General features: G+C 33.3%; 2 protein-coding genes across 2 annotated transcripts; both read right to left on the reverse strand.

Moving 5' to 3' along the window:
* Positions 1 to 699: 699 nt before the first annotated feature.
* Positions 700 to 1809, reverse strand: LOC142632710 (uncharacterized). The gene is made up of 2 exons (XM_075807068.1): positions 1213 to 1809; positions 700 to 1131 (listed from the first exon to the last, which is right to left on the reverse strand). The coding sequence occupies exons 1-2, from the start codon at positions 1807 to 1809 to the stop codon at positions 700 to 702; spliced, it is 1029 nt and encodes a 342-aa protein (XP_075663183.1).
* A 13779-nt stretch (positions 1810 to 15588) lies between these two features.
* Positions 15589 to 16302, reverse strand: LOC142632711 (uncharacterized). The gene has a single exon (XM_075807069.1). The coding sequence runs from the start codon at positions 16300 to 16302 to the stop codon at positions 15589 to 15591; it is 714 nt and encodes a 237-aa protein (XP_075663184.1).
* Positions 16303 to 18120: the final 1818 nt, after the last annotated feature.

Here is an 18120-nt window from a genome sequence, read left to right on the forward strand (position 1 = left end):
TCCAATTTTCTTTGTGTTTGTTTATATAAAGCTGATTAAGGAGAGAATATTGCACCATCTTGGATCCCTACTTGTATAGATTAATAAATTTGAATTTTCATAAAAATTCAATCTTTCATTTAGAGACTTCATAGAATAAAACAAAACAAAACAGTATAACAAAGACACCAAAAAGTAATTAGCTTGTTAAAGATATAAAATAGTAATTAACTTGTATTCAATTATCTTATAGACATGAAATTTAACAAAACAGTAAGCATATATGAAGTGGCTAAATCAATTTGGAGGAGATATACAGAAAAATAAATAATATATAAAATTATGTTACCTCTAGTAGTTGGATTCTTGAGTTAAAGATTGGTAAAAACTTCTTTATACACAATATTTTTTGTTTTAGACTTATTTTCAGTCTCATCGTTAATGATGAGGAATTTTAGTCCATTTCTACTTGTAACTCTAGATACTGCAACGTACAGTTGCCCATGACTAAAAACAGGTTTTGGCAAATACACTCCAACATGTTGCAGTGATTATCCCTGGATAATGTTATTTTTGGAATGATCACACGTTTGCCTATATTAGTGCCAGTTATGATTTCTGCTTCTATCACCCATGTAGCCAATCTTGTTATAATGAGTCTTGTTCCATTACAAAGACCTTCATTTTGATTCAGGTTTCTAAGCAACATTACAGGCAAGCCTATTTTAATGTCAGTTTATGGTTTGGCAATCCTGGAAATCTTAACATGTTCAAAAATTCAACAGTATACAAGATATCTTGGTCAGGAACATTTAAAGAAGCCTTGCATATAGAATCTGAACTTAGATATTCATGAACTTCTCCATTTAAGGATGACACAAAGTAGTCATTTAGTTCTTCTACAACCTCATTTGTAGGGGTGAGAATTGCCCTATCTTGTACGTAACTTGGATCTGTGTATTTATTTTCCAAACCTGGATATGTGTTGTCAATAATATCTTGCATTGGATTCTCTGAACGTTGGATAATCAAATCACTTGGAATTGAAATGTTGTTATCCCTATCTCCTTCTCCCAATTCACCATTACCTATTTTAAAAATCCACTCACTAAAGTCCTTAATAGATGATGTTTCTATTCCACTCATATTATTCTATAGAAGCCTCATATTTGTTTGGAGTTTAAAGACATGACAATCATTCCATAGATATGACTTGCTAATTAAGGATTGTACTATATCTTCTCGTCTTCCCTTTCTCACAACTGGAAGTATTTGTCGAAAATCATCACCTAGAACTACAACTTTACCACCAAAAGGTTTTTCAGCATTTTGAGGATCTTCAATTTGTAGTATATCTTGTAACGTGCGGTCAATAGCTTCAAAACAATTCCTATGTGCCATCGGTGCTTCATCCCAAAGTATAATACTTGTTTTTGAGAGAAGTTCCGCTGCTTGTGTTCTTTGCTTTATGTCACAGGTAGAGTCATCATTTACATCAATTGGGATATGAAATCTTAAGTGAGCAATCCTTCCACCAGGAAGCAACAAAGCAGCAATTCCTGAAGACGCAATAGCAAGAGCAATTTTGCCTTTTGATCTTACACCAGACATGATGGTTCTATACAGATACGTTTTACCCATTCCACCATGTCCATAGACAAAAAACATTCCCCCTCTTTCAGTAGCAACAACTTCCATTATAGAATTGTAAATTATTCTCTGTTCATTGTTTAGGCTAGAAATTAGGATCTCATGTTCTCTTTTCAAACTTGATACATCATACGACATTTCTTCTTGAATAAGTCTATTCTTATTCTGAATAAGATCCATATCTGGCTAGGGCTTGTGGATAATCTCTAAGTGATCTTCCATATTGTTGGAAGATTTGTTCAATTTCATACAATCCATAATTTCTCAATTGGTCATCTGATAAGATCAGTTCTTGGAATTGGAGGATACGCCTTTGCCTATTTAGTATATCTTCTGTAATTAGTTATTAGTTGGATTCCCAAAGACTTAATGAATCAGCTACTTCATAGAACAATAGCATTGTAACAAATAGTTGACGCAATTGTTGCCCACTGGCCCAACTTGAAGCTTTAATTAGGGAATCATGCCATTCTTTGTCATCATCAAGAAGTCCAAGTGTATAACAGGCTTCCTTATTAGTTGGATAAGTAACATCGTTTATAGTCCTTAATTCTTTAAAGTTTCTTGGACCTTTGACAATGTTAAGAAAATTCTCGAATAAAATCTTTCTCCACTTGAAGGATGTGCGTAATGCACTCTTCCAATACAATATTTAGATTTCCTTCTTTGCCATTGCTTGTCATTACTATGTCATACCCATTTTGTAGGAAATTCAGCATAAGTCAACTCTTGAGCATCTTCAAAAGCCTCATTTGTTTTCATCCATTCTGTAAACTTTGTTTCTTCAATACCAAGTATATTTAAAACATTATCCAAGCTTGTATTTTCTGGATAAATGATGGGATGTTCGTCTTCCAAATGAAAATTTAATCTTTCAATAGGTGGATATCAAAACTGAATTGGAAATTGAAATATTCTCCAACATGCTTTAGAAGCTAAAATATATCTACAACCTAAGTATGCTTTTGTCTCATCAACAACAATGTTGGTCTCTGGTCCATCACTCCCAATATTTGGCAAATTCTCTTCTACAACAACTGTTGCTCTATCTGATCCCTTGTTTATATATTCAAACAAATATTTGATCGATCAAGATCTATTACACCATTCTACATTCAAATGGGATTGGTACTTCACCAAAAGATCTACATTATAAGGTACAACATATTGGTTATCTAAAAGAATTCCGTTCTTCTCTATTGTTTTTCCATCATTTCTCCTTCTATATACTGGGAAGCCTTCTTCATCAATTATTGTTTCTTCATAAAATCTTTTTGGAAAATGTTTTGTACATTTACCATTTATCATGCACGGTGATTTCAGTTTTGCAAATCCACATGGCCCATGCATCATAAATTGGTTTACAGCTTCATTAGCAACAGGATCCTCATCTAGATATGGTATCTCAGCCATAATGATATCATCAATGTCTGTTGGACTTGGACACTTATCCTTTGGATCCAAGAATAGAAGAATATGTGCATGTGGGAGTCCTCTTTTTTGGAATTCAATTGTATACACAATTGCAATAACTCTTCCAGATGAGATTTATGCCTTAAATCATGTAATAGTTCATCCAATTTTATCTTAAAAACCCTTGCTACAATATCTGGTTGATCCACATATTTCAGGCCTTCTATAAATTCCAAAGAATGATTGATTTCTGGCCATTTTGGATTGCAAGTAAATGTAAGAAATAAATCTGGGAAACCTGCCCATCTACATATCGCCATTGCATCTTGATAATTTTGAACCATGTACCTAGGACTTCCAATACATGAAGATGGTAGGACTATTCATTTGCCTACGGTAATGGGATTTGTATCACCGCGAAGAACAGCATCTTTCAAACCATAGTACAACTTTGACCTCAGTTTTTATTTATTGAATCTAACCCATTGTAGTCTTTCTTCTTCGATAGAAGTGTATGCATCCACTATAAATTGTTGAAAAAGCCTTCTACCAAGCAACAGTGTTTTGCCCTCATAAAAGCGCTGTTGAAGCCTATAAGCATAGTATTCCCTCATTGTTATTGATTCCCTTTTTCTAGAATTGCTCCCATTCAAATTCCTATAAGGTATACCAAGCATATACCCATCCTCACCATACGGAAAAAGTAATGGATATTGCAATGCCATAAAGCTTGGATTAGTCCCATTTATACGTTGCAATCCTAAACTTCGATTCTCAACAATAATATCTCTATTAGAACTTTCAATATTAAAATCTCCAACTATAAGAGCAGCTATCTCAGACGTTACAGGTAAGTCATATTTCCTTTCACCAGAATTACGACTTTGAATTAAACGAATTTACACATTATGTATATCTGATTCATCAAATCTGTCCGTGACCATTCTAAATGATTTAACCAATTGGTTGCACTAGTCTAACATTTCCATCAACCCAGTAACAATATTTGGATCCACATAATTTCTATCATCTTCATGTATAATTGCATCAATTCTATTTTTAACTTCATTATCAGTTTCATAAATATAAAGTTGTGCATACTTAGGTTTTTGGCCATGGACAGGAAGAAGTGATCCAATTCTATGATGAGTTTGACCATTTACACGAAACACATATGGACCAGAACCATTATTCATTGATCTATCAACATTACCCCCCAAAGAAGTGAAAGCAAAGAGAGAGTTGTAGATTCCTACTCCTAGTTGAAAGTTTATTGATCTCTGTTCAGTATTAATATTGAGTAAGCTTCCAAGAAAGGGTGGAGGTTCTTTCAATAGAGGGAGTTCAACTCTTCCTTCAGAACAGCACAAACTAAACTTTGGTTTTGTAGGCGTTTTTGACTTTATAGTTCTCTCTTCATACCAAAGTTGAGCTCCACAATGTTCACATACTATTGTTGGAGGTCCTAAATCCAATGGTTTTGTAAATTTTCCTATGACAACAAAAACAAAAATACATTTTTTCTTCCTAATTTTAGAACTTTTTTGGGAGAACTAAAAAATATAGCACTTACGTTGTTTTCTGCTTTCATCATTAGTGCTATATTGTTTACGTTGAATACTCCTTTCAAATGGCTCGCCATCTCTTCTTCTTGTTTGGCCTAGCTTACATACTAATTATTAGGTTACATACTAATTATGAGTTTTTTAAAGGAAAATATTTTTTTAATATCTCAATATTGTACCCCTTCTATTTCTCTTTTCAGATAAAATTAATCTTTGTCTCAATCTTGCATAGAAAGCAGACTCCATGCTTGGGGAATAAACTAAAAGCAAAGCATTCACAAAATTTTAATTCATAAATATAACCAATAGAAAAACCATATATTACAAATGAACAGTTATATGTTATAGAAAGGGGAAAAATTGAAGAAAAATAGCATTCACATACTAACTTCAGAATTAAAAAAAAAAAAAAAAGATTATTTGATAAAATACAAATTGTACATATAAGTAATTAAAACAATGGAACTCTTGAGATGAAACAATTAAACCAAATATAAAATCAAGTTTGAGATAACCAAGAAACTTAAATATGCAATCATATTCCAATTTCAAAGTCTTTCTACAAACATATTACCAATAAATATGCAATAAACAGTACAGAATAAAGAAAAGACTGGTAAATACCTTACTTTCCTCGTCTTGTAGTTGTATACCAAATAAGCCAGATATCAAAATGCTAAATCCCTACCTGCAAATCAGTAAGAATCCAATTTTCAGCCAAGAAACATTAATAGAAGAGAAATAGTGCAGTGCAAAAAGTTTGAAACAGTGCAGTGTAGTGCAAATTTTTCTTTTTTAATCTCCTTCATATCATCAAACAATTTGATTGTGAGAGCACGCAACTTACCCTCATAAAAAAATTGAGAACTTTTCCTATATATGTTATTTTCTTCAAGAATTAAATAGGTTAGCATAAAAATTTTCAATGATTCTATCCAATGAAAAAACAATCACTTGCATCACCATAGTTGCTGCTGCTAGCTAACTTTAACTCATGTTTTCCATAGTGACCAGTAATTTATAGAGACAAAGGAACCCAGATATTAAAAGCAAAAGCCTAAACTAAATCCTCTAATTGATTTAAGAATTCCATTTTGTTTTATGCAGTTACTTTCAATTATAGTCTTGCAGCCTTGCAAGTATTTGAATGTATCTTATCTAATCAATGTGTCAGCCGCATCATACCTTGCAAGTCCCTACGTTCATGTGTTTGAAGACAAAAATAATGTTGTTGAGCAATACAATATTCAAATCTGAAAAATTAAACAACACCGTGCTCAAGGGCATTTCTAAAATTTTAACAATGTTAAGCTACACTCTACAATTTTCTGTTTGTGTTGAAAAAAGTTTTAAACACTTGGGTCACATGGGCTACAAAAAATCTACCCACACCAATTTCGCTAAGGTAGCATAGCATCCTCAACATATAAAATATTTATACATAATAAGTTACAATTCCAATTGATATGAAGCTTGCATCCAAAAAAAATCAATTCCATCTTCCTCTTCTTTTGCTTAGAAATCATTAAATTTATAATATGATTACCATGGATAATCAACATGCACTCTATAGACATGATATCATTAGTGTAAAATACTTACTTGAGTATTTGACAAAACCAAAACCCAATTAAATCAAAACTTTCATTAAATCAAAACTTACTTGAGTATTTGCCCTTTGTCGCCGTAATACAGACATTTCTTAGGCTTCGTTGGCTTCTTCGATTTCCGATCTTGCCATCTGCCAATGCACTTCACTCCCCATGCCCATTCACTTCGAATTTGGGTCCGGCGCCGCTTTGGGCTGGAAGGAGTGGATGGTAGGGAGTTGTCGGACACGGGTTTCATGGGGTTGCTACAGCGGGCTGGTGTATTGAAAGCTATTGTTTTATCCCGCCGTTTATCTAACTTCAGAGATTTGTTCAACCTCCGCCATTTGGTTCATCAATGGTGCACCGCCATTAGATGTACATAATTATCTTCTAAAATTATATACCATATGGATAAAACCAAGTCCAAGTTCAATATCAATCTCACAACCAATGGTCAAACAATCAATAAAAATCACATGCACAATTTATAATGAATTAGAGAATGAAATTGCAGTTAATATGATCTCACTGACTACAAAGGCAAACGTTAAAATTCAAATTGAAAGAACACTAAAATAGTTAGAAATTAGAATATCATACCTTTAAACCTGATTCGAATGGAGGAAAAGAATGAAGAGAAAGGAAATAAGAATAAACCTACAAATTGAACAGCCGTGAAAAAAAAAAAGGAATAATAAGAATCAACTATTTATAAGATAATAGTTATACAGTCCTAATATATATATATATTATAAAGTTCCAAGTAAATTTGTTTAGTAGTTACCTTTGGGCCGGTTTTGACGGGCTGGATTGGGTGTATTGTTGACCGACATAGTTGATGGGCCATGGGCTGGATGAGACCCACGGCAAATGGGGCGTCGTATCTGGGTTGTAGAGGTTGCATGTGGGTGATTTGTGGCAAATGGGTGGTCTGAGGAAGGAGCTGGGTTTGTGGGTATGGTGGGCATGGTGAGTTTTGATGTGACCCACAGCAAATGGGGCCCTGTTTCTAGGTTGTACAGGTTGGATGTGGGTGGTGGGTGGTCTGAGAAAGGAGATCGATTCCGAGGAAGAAGATGTCTGTTGGGTATGGTGGGTATCATGCGATGCTTTGCTGTTGGTAGGGGTGGCAAAATTTGACACGACCCGTGAACCCGACACGACACGACACGAAATTAGCAGGTTATTGGTTGAGGCTTAACGGGTTCGTGTCATATTTGGGTTGACACGACTAACCCGTTTAATAAATGGGTTGGGTTAGTGTTGAACACATAGAACCTGTTTGACCCGTTTAATTAAATGATATTTTACCAATATACCCTTCAAACTCTAGGTATATAAACTTATTAGTTGTTGTGATTTATTTTATTTGACATATTGTGATTGATTATTTGTGATATTGGGATATGCTTTAATTTTGAATGATTATTTGTGATGCAGTTACTTGTTAGTTCTGAATTTTATATTAAAAATATTTATTTGTTTGTTTTTTCATTAATTTTTATTTTTCATTTTGATAAAATCTGATAAACAGGTCGACACGACTGACCCGTTTAATAAATGGGTCGTGGTAAGGTTGAGAAATCTTGACCCGTTTAATAAACATGTCGGGTTAGTGTTGACCTATGTAGTCGAATACTTATGACTTGACATGACACGAACCCGACACGCGAACACGAATTGCCACCCCTAGCTGTTGGTAGAGCTGGTAGAGGAAGGAGATGGTCAAATCTGAGATTTGGGAGCTGGTAGAGGAAGGAGATGGTCAGATTTGAGATTTGGGGGAAGTAGTTGATAGTATTTGAGAGATATGAGAAGAGAGATTATCTGAGTTTTGGGTTTTGGGGAAAGGAGATGGTAGTGTGAGAGATATGAGAAAGACAAAATTTTCAGAGCATCGGGATGCTACGATTTTTTTTTTTTGGTTTTATTGTTTTGAGTGTCGGGTTTATTAGTTTTTTTTTTGTTTTTTTTTTGTTTTTTTTTTTTAAAATGTTGTGTTGATGTGGAAAATGGGAGCTTCAGAAACTTCGGTTATATATATATAGACTATATGGGTTTGATGAGTTAAGATCTAGATCTAGGATTTGTTTGGATTTGATGATTTGTATGGAGGAGATAGAGATGGAAGAGAGTCCAGTTGAGAAGAGAGGGAATTGGTGGAGAAGAGAGAGAATGTAACTTTGAGAAGTGAGAGAAAAAAGTATTTAAAAAAAAAACACATAGCTACAGTAATCATGCATATATGCACAGTTACGGTAGCAATTGTGCATAAATACACAATTTTACACCCACTGATGTAGGTGTTTTTTTAGTCAAAATGTGTAAAATGGGCACCTTTTTCTATTTTATAAGAGTTTACACATGCTGATGTGGTTGCTCTAAGTTCTAAATACCCATACTTACTATAGCTAGGATGTAAAAAAAAAAGTTTACATACCCAGATGTGGGAGGTTATTAAGGCTTTAGTTGATAAAATAGCAATTAGAGGGTTTTTACACTTTCAATACTAATGCTCTTAGAACACAAATTATTAGTTAAAAAATTAACCAAATTTACTAAACTCATTGTCATCTACATGCTAACCTTCAAGAGATAAATTGATTTGTATTAAATATTAGTCATCGATCAAAGATATAAGAATTTAGTTAGTCAAGAGGCAAGAATGGTGCTGAACTTGAAATTACAATTGCCTTTTGATAATATGACAAGATTGGAACTAATCAAAGCCTTCCATTCTATTAATTAAATTAATGCTTTATCACCTTAGTTAATTAAAGCCCAGTGTATTCTCTTCCCCCACCAAACATGCTCGTGGACTTTGTTTTCCTCTTCTTCCAATGTCTATTTTACAAAATACGTGAGTGAAAAGATTGATTAATCATTTTTAATATTTTATACAGCTGCCAAAAAAGTGAGAATTTTCATGACTGTCAAGGGACTCTAAGGACATCTCAAACAATAGGGGCTAATCTCTTTTTCTCCAAATTTTGCATAGCTCTAAGCTCACAATGCAGAATAAATAAATAAATAAATGCTGCTTGATCCAACAAACTATAACCCTAACTAAGTTTTGTAAATGTTACGATACCTCTTCAAACGTGGAGAGTCACTATAAGGAATGTAAATACAATTTTTTGTGTACTACTCTATGTTTCACTAATCACTATTTATCATGTGTATAATTGTTTTCCATTTTAAACTCCAGTTATTTTATAAGGAGAGTAAAATGAAAATATGACAATTAGTGATTGGTGGAACATAGAGTGGTACATAAAAAGTGATACAGAAGATTTAGACTCCACTATAAGTATAACATCTTGCTTAAATTGTACGAATGTTTTTTCACCAATGGCTAATTAAGTTCTCTCTTCTAGAACCTACACTCGAGTTGAATCGGACGGTTTCGAATTTGACTTGGTTTGGTATATATGGATTAAAAACTTAAAGAAATAAGATGGATTGCTATTCGTAGTACTCTTAACCAATATTCGATAGGTCGGGTCAATCATATATGACTCATAATTTCTTTTTTACATTAAAAAAAATTAACATGCTTCCTAACTTAAATTTATTTATTTATTTCAATACATGCAAATAAAATAATAATAAAAAACTTTAAACAAATGTTGTATAATACGTAAATCTTGCAGTTTATAGTCTTATAGTTAGTTTTAATAGTCTATTAGTCCAATAATTTTACAAAGGAACATAAGAAAATGCCAACATGCAAAATGAAATAAAATTAAATCACTGATAAAAATAAATAACATAAGACTTTAAGACTAAAATATAACATGTTTGGTAAAGAGAAAATAATTAGGAAAAAAAATCTATAATGAACTTACCAAAAAAACAAACTCAGTATTAGTAGTAGAACTAATATTGAAAATATTTATATTTGAGAATCACATGTCAAGTTGGTGATTAATATTATTAGTATTTTTATTTACAATATAGAAAATCTAATATAACTTTAGTATAAAAAGATATAGAAAATATGAGTCAATAAAAAAAAAAGGGTTAAGGTTACATTTTATAATAAAGACTTGATGGACTTGATGGACAAGTTGGGTAAAAATTGAGTAAAAGCTAAAAACTTATAAGACTAAAACGAGTTGCTACCCTTGTTACCTATTCTCTTTTTTGTTTGTTTCGGTTTGGATTAACAAGTTCAGGTCTAATATTGCCTACTCTACTCTCTTCCCTCTCTTTATCCCCTCTTTTTTTTTTGCTATAGATGATGCATTTTAAATAAGCCTGCAAGTACTGTGTGTGGGGTTTTCATATGGTTGTCCAAGACTAATAGACTATAGACACCTTATTTTGTAACCGTTTATAAACTTGAGTCTTAGGCTCTAATGATAAGATGATATCTTATTTTTTAATGGAAAATCACTTTTGGTGAATCCAACACAACTATCACTCAAGAAAACACAGGAAATAATATCTATTTTTAACGAAGGGAGAGTTTGCACGTAAGTAATTGTCACATCCCAAACCCGATACTTAAATTTGCAACAATGACCAACATTCTAATAGAAAGCCCGAACACCAATTAATTAACACAAATCAACTAAATTTGAAAATTAAAAATTTTCTATTATTACCCTTGATCTACAGAGCATTTACCATTCTGCTCAGTGGGTTGATATGCATTTCAATTTTTCCTATTTCCTATATGATGATTATATTTCGTTATTGATATTTATGTGCGAATGTTTTGGTAGGATTTTAAGGAAATTTTAAATTAGGCATAATTAATCAATCATATGTGTTATTCCATGTAAACGTTTGATTGATTATTTAAAAATCAATTGAGTTCGAATGGAATTTGGGTAGATGGCTAAAAACTAGGTTTATGGAGAAGTGTGTGGCTTACCTTCAGTACATTTTTATATGAATATGTCATTTTATTTTAAATATATAACGACAAGTGGTGGTGAGTTTTAATCAAGGTAGTCAATCTCGTACCGGAGGCTGTATTGGTTTGACCAGTAGAACGATATATTTCAGTACCAGTTAATACCGATGTACCGTTTCGGGTTTATCGTTATTTTTTCTATTTATAAATATATAAATATAGATATATATATATATATATATGTATGTGTGTGTATATATATATTATAATAAATATAAAAGTTTACCATAAAACATTACCTTAATTCAGAACAAAATATTCATAATTTTAGACTTTAGCATTAATTGAAAGAAAAAAAAAACACAATATAAAAAATAGAAGGCTTAATTGTTCATTGCATATTAAGAAAACAAATAATACTAATAAGTTACCATTCTGTCTTTACAAAAATTCAAAAATTACAAAACTAAATAAATAATTTTTTTTTTCTTTTCTAGCCGGTACGCCTGGTACAGGCCGGTATTGCTCGAAATTGGCTGGTATGGCCGGTATTTAAACCAGTACGAAACGTTAGCGTTTCGATACCGGTATATGTACTGGTACGATATCGACCACCTTAGTTTTAATTCCCACATTTTATTTAATTAGTGGGTGATGTGGCAGTCTCTTATTAAAATAAAAGGAGGTTTCTTTTTAAATAGTACTAGAGGTAAGTCAAACCCTATGAAGAAAGTATGCATACACATGTAAAAAAGATGATTATGAACTTCAACTCTAGATTGTAGAAGCCTGGAATTGTGCTTGGTTTTTATTATCTAGTTGTTGTTTAGCCATGATTTGATTGAATTCCTTATATTTGTAGACTTATAAAAAATGGACTCGAACTCGTTAACTTAACCTGAACTCATAGGAAAACACTTAATTCGACCTAAGATTTTTTATCACCCAGAGTAAAAATTTGGGTCAACTAGTTGACCATTCTTATAAAAAAAATATTTAAAAAAAAGACAAAATTTAGCTACAAAATTAGTTGTAATTTAAGGTTACAAACTTACTCAATATTTTTTTATTGGAGGTGACTTTTGACAAATCCACCATTGGATTACATATTCTTCTTATATCCTCCGTGCTTTCAAAATTTCAAGAAAATTAAAGATCAATAGCTATGTTATCAATAAATTATTTAAATTACAAATTTTTGTAGTTTAAAATTATGTATTAAATGTTAGACTTATAGATCATATAATAAATAATATCAAATTGACACAAAATTTGATATGTGTATTAAGAGCATAAAGAACATGCAATTTAATGGTTAAATTTTCAAAATATGTAATAATCTTTATTTTATTAAATACCAGACTTATAGATCATATAGTAAATAATATTCAATTGACACAAAATCTGATGTGTATTAAAAGCATAAAGAACATGCAATTTAACAGTTTAATTTTCAAAATATGTAGTAATATTTATTTTATTGAGTAGGGTTATAATTTTAAGTTACAACTAATTTTGTAGTTAAATTTTGTAAAAATCAGACGAAATGTCCAAATGGGACAATTCATAATTAACAATTCATTGTTCTTTCAAATGCTATCCAAATAGTTTAGTACATCGCGCCATTGAAAAAAAAAAATCCTTAAAGATAAATCTAAACATTTAGAATATCATTGTTTTTATTTTTGTCTTTTAGCCTCACTCTCAAATCTCAATTCACAGGTACAAAGATTTTCAATGTCAGATCTCAAAGCTGGTTTAACAAATTTTGGGGCTTAAGGCAAAAACTTCAAGTGAAGTTTAAAAAAAAAAATATGTATGTATGTATATTATTTTTGTATAATTTTTATTATCTTCTAACCCCTTTTTGATGGATTTCTTGTTCATTTGTTATATTTTTACCCAAAATTTCTATTGTGTCTTGTTTAATATTAGTAATAAATTTATCTATAGATGCTTTCTAGTAGACATAGTTAAAATATATTCCTAAATAAATGAAACAAAATTTTTAATAGAAAATGATAATTAAATTATAAAACAATAGATATGATTTATCAAAAGCAAGATTGCAACTTTACTAAATTATGTGGTCACCTTAAACTCTAAACCTACAAAATTTATTTATCATATAATTTAACAAATTAGTATTATTACAAAGTAAATTATTCTTAAATTAAGGATATATATTGAAAATATACCTCAACAATACAAATTAAACAAATTACTTGAAATATTAAAAATAAATAAAATCAATACCAATGTAAATGGGAAAAATCAATCTATATTTTTTTTAATAAAATAACAAATGAGTTGATGTGACGTACGTGATAATGGCTACAGGCCTACAGAGGCTATAGATTCTAATATCTATTGGTTTTTAAAAAAAATTATAGACCATCTAAATGTGCATAAACATGTATCAATCCAAGAGAAACCTTTTTATTTTTTATTTTTTTTTTTCTATTTATACACAGTGCGCTCCTTTTTTTTTTTTTTTTTTTTTTTTTTTTTTTTTGTGGTTAAGAAAAATAGGGGTTTGCTAGGTCCTCTTATTTGTATTGACAAGAAGAAAAAGTTATTATCATTATCTTATTTATTTAGTTTTTGCATGTGAATAAGTATTGGTTGACTTGTAACTCTATCGACTTGACTTGCTTGCAACACGTTTAGGATCACCATTTTTTTAACCACAACAAATTCTCCATGCCTATTTAATCTTAATTTAAACTAGTTTGATTGGTTCCGTGATTAGCTCGACTTATTCTAATTTAGCATTTTCTCCTTTTTAATAGAAATGATTTGATTTAGTTTTATATTTCAAATAAGGACAACTTTCCATATTTAATTTGATTATGCTAATTAGCTAAATTTCCTTATTTAACTTGATTGCAGATTTTCCTAATTGATTATATTTAATTTGAGATGTGTTTTAATGTTAATTTTGAATTTCAAATATATTTCCTTTTATGTTGGAGTGTGACTTTTGAACATGAAACTTATACTTGTGTGTATTTGTTCAATTTCATAATTGTGTGACTTAACTAAATATGGCTTAGTTACGTAAATGGAGGTTGATCCACTGGACTAGCCAAGCTTGGGTACCTAGCACCTTCTCAATCTTATAATCTGACTTTTGTCTCAACGCCTAGTTAAGTTAAACATTTGCATAGGGGTCAAGTTGGTTCTTGGACCCATGGCCAAGTGACACTTCTCCCTTCACCCTAACCTTAAAGTTGGTGGAGTATTTCTAGGTTCATTTTTAAGATAGGTTCATAACAGATTGTTCCCAAAAAGTGTCAACCACATGACGAATTGTGACATTCAAGGGTAAAAAACATGGGGTGGTCATTTGGAGAGATAGTGGAAATGGGTCTTTAGTGTAACATGACATTTGGCCTTAGGGCTATCCACGGGTCGGTCCAGGTCAAGTTTGTGCCCAATTTGAAACTAACTCAACAACTTCGGGTGATAGGGAAGTTGACCCGCCGCCGACTGCTAGAAACCACAGGTTGGTTTGGTTTCATTTTGGGTGGATGGCGTTGGTTTCGGTTGAATTGATGGAGTAGTAGCGGCGATGAGATCTCATCGAGAATTGATCGAATCTCCATGAATCTCATTGCGAATTGGCTAGATCTTGACAGATTTCAACATATCTTGTCGAGATTTGGCTAGATCTCGAAGGATCTCATCAAGATCTTACCGAATCTAGATGGATCTCGTTGGATCTGTGTCTAAGGGAAAGGAGGAGAGCGATGAATGGCGATGCTTTAGAGGGGAGGTCGGTTGGGTAAGTTGGAGTCATTTTTTCATGCAAAGACCCTCCAACCAACCTGCCGGTTTTGGATTTTGAACTTGGAAATCTGTTGCCGACCATTCAATGGTAGTAATAGATCACACATTGAAAATATGCACATTTTAGAATTGCACCTCAAGTTGGCAAGTGCTTTCGTTAGTATTTTCATATATAATACAAATTAACTTTTAATATAACTTAAGTATACAATAAAATTATTCAATAAAAAATTTAAAATTTATAACTATAAATCTATAACTATTTTATACATAAGTTAAATTACCTTCAAATCCATATAACCAAAATTCCAAGTCAGATTGGATTTTTTTCCTTTTGATTCAAGTTGGGTTAACAGGCTGTCGTATAATTTTGTTAGTTTAGCATGGTGGTTGGGTGTTGGGTCTTTGTGTTAGACTTGTTTAATTTGTGGTGGAGTTTGATGGTTATGAATTCTTATGGTTTAATGATGGTCCTAATAATGGTAGAAGATTGAATATTTAAATGAAAAAAATAGAGAAAAATATTTAAATGAAATAGAAAAATTAATAATAGAAAGAATTTATACTTGAAAAAAAATTATAAACTTAAATAGAAAAGTAACTTTGTTTTTAATCATATTTGGTTCATTTGTGAGGAGCTATTCTTCGAGAGATTGAAATTTGGTACAATACCCAAGGTTGTAATTGATCCTTTTTTTTTTTTTTTTTAATAGAAACAATACGGTTCTTTTCATTAAAGAAGGCCAAAAATATCAGCCCGTAAAATAGATGAGCTATTTGGTGGTACTTCTTTTATCCAGACTTGAAATTGAGAGACAGACTTAGCTCGCCTTGCCAGTGAGCGAGTTAGGGTATTACATTGTCTTCTTACATGAGTATAACTAATCGATGACAATTGGTAGGCAATAAATTGAATATCTTTAACCATGTGGCCGAAGCTTGCTAAAGAGTATGAGTTGTCCCAAAGTGCTGTGATGAGGACTTGAGAATCACTCTCCAAAACAATGTTTTTGAAACCCATTTCCACTGCTAGTTCAAGCCCTCTTCGTGCTGCCAATGCTTCAACCTCTATTACAATAGAGGGTAGAGGAGTGCGTTTTGAGAGAGAGACCATTACCTGTCCATGCTCGTTCCTAATTACAACCCCCAGACCAGCGCTACTGTTCGACATGAAGAGTACTCCATCCACATTTATCTTGTACTGAGAGGGTCCTGGTGGTTGCCAACTTGTTGGTGGGTGTCCTACAGGCTGAATTCGTGCTGTGTTGTGGTGTAAGAAGTCCCTCAGTCTATCCCTTGCTTGCTGTAACAGATGGTCCAAAGTTCCGGTATTTTCCCCCGCCCTGAGGTGATTCCAACGAGTCCATAAAGCCCACACCACCATGGAGAACAATGCTGGCTCTCTATTCTCTGCGAAAACAGTCCCTAGGAGATCAATGAATGTCATGGCTTGTTTCAAATTGGCATGGTTCCATTGTGACATTTTTTTTCCAGAGTTCCTCTAGCTTCGGGCAGCTGTAAAGAGCGTGCTTAACATCTTCCTTGTGCTCTCGGCAGATATCACAACAGGCATCCAAAATAATCTGACGTCGAACCAAGTTCTCCTTTGAAGGCAAGGAATTTTTTGCTGCTCTCCAAACCAAATTCTTGACCTTGCTAGGCATGGGTAGACCCCAGATCGCTTGCCATAGTGGTTTTAGCTGTGAGTTGTCTGAGTGACCAAGTTGTGTGTTCTAATACTCCATCTGCAGAAATTGATATCCAAACTTGACCGTGTATTCCCCTTTTGGATCAAAGGGCCATGTGAGAACATCTAGTTGGTTTGCGCGGCATAGAGGTTGATGATGCCGAAAAATCACCAGTAAGTTGCAAGCACTCCTCACACCAAAGCAACACCTGCAGAAAAGGAAAAAAAAAATGACCTAAAAGAGAGCACCGATGTGGTGCCGGCCAAAAACCCTCCGAAGGTCAAGTTAGAGTCTTATTTTTCAACCCTAGAGTGCCAGAGTTGAGATAATTGTGCGTACCTTGATGCTAGGGTTTCTGGGGTATTTATATTGGCGTAGAATTTCCTTTCCTTTTAGGATTCTGCTTCCTTCTTGAGCTCTTTTCCATATAGGAGTCTTCTTAAACGTGTAACGCAAGAACTCTAGGTGTACACGCTTGCGTGGAGATAAAGCAAAGCCAAGTCAAACACATCGTGTGACAAACAACTAAGGATTTATAATCAATCAATTATCGGACGGGTATTCAATGATCGGCACTGTCCTATACGCATTCCCACGGTATTAATCCGTCTACTTCCCCTCCGTCCACCTATGACGGAGGAAAGATCCGTCTCATGTTTTTCATCCTCTTCAGTTGCCCCCTTCACTCCTTGGATCCGTCTTTCTATACTAGACGGATTCATGGAGTGATGCATATGTCAATTTATTGAGATAGGACGGATCTGGCTTATGAAGGACACGTGGCCCTTATTGATTAGCTGTTCCCCTGAAACAAGGCGTCCCCTCGTATTCTGTGCCCTTCGCTCTATAAAAGCCTACCTTTTCTTCCTTCATTTTTCTCTTCCTATAAAAAATTTGCAATCAGAGAGCCACCGTCATCCCTATCGTGCATTCTTGTCGTCCCTCTACTTTATCCATCATTTTGTATTTGCTCAGTTCGATCCGGTATGTACTCCTAACCCTTCTTCCATCTATCTCTTTATTTTATTATTTTATATATATGCACTTTCTTTAGATTCGTCAATGTCTTAGGTTATACCGTCATAAATGTAGGTAATGTCTAGTAAGTCAAGTAATCAATCGTTTGTCCGCGACGGGGCGGGCTACGATGAGAGATTCCCGTCAGGTCCAAGAGATCCTGACACTTCAAGTGAAAAGAGGAATCTGTCCAGTACCTCTTCTTCCCTAGATGATGAAGGTCTGGAGGTGGAGAGTTCAGAGTCGTCAAGTAGTAGCTTAGATGGTGTGGATCCCCCCGTTCAATCAGTGATTGGTCCGGACAGTCTTAGAGAGTTCGTCATGTTACCCCTCTGGACAGTGAATGATTTTAGGTCTTCAATCACTGAGTCCCACCTCAAAACGCTTAGAACCAAGTATCAAATACCCGATAACATCCGTCTGCGTCTCCCCCACAAGTCCGAGAAATGTTACTACAGTGATTGGTCCGGGCGGTCTTAGAGAGTTCGTCATGTTACCCTTTTGGACAGTGAATGATTTTAGGTCTTCAATCACTGAGTCCCACCTCAAAACGCTTAGAA

The sequence above is a fragment of the Castanea sativa genome, chromosome 4 (assembly GCF_040712315.1).
Source record: "Castanea sativa cultivar Marrone di Chiusa Pesio chromosome 4, ASM4071231v1".
Lineage (NCBI taxonomy): Eukaryota > Viridiplantae > Streptophyta > Magnoliopsida > Fagales > Fagaceae > Castanea > Castanea sativa.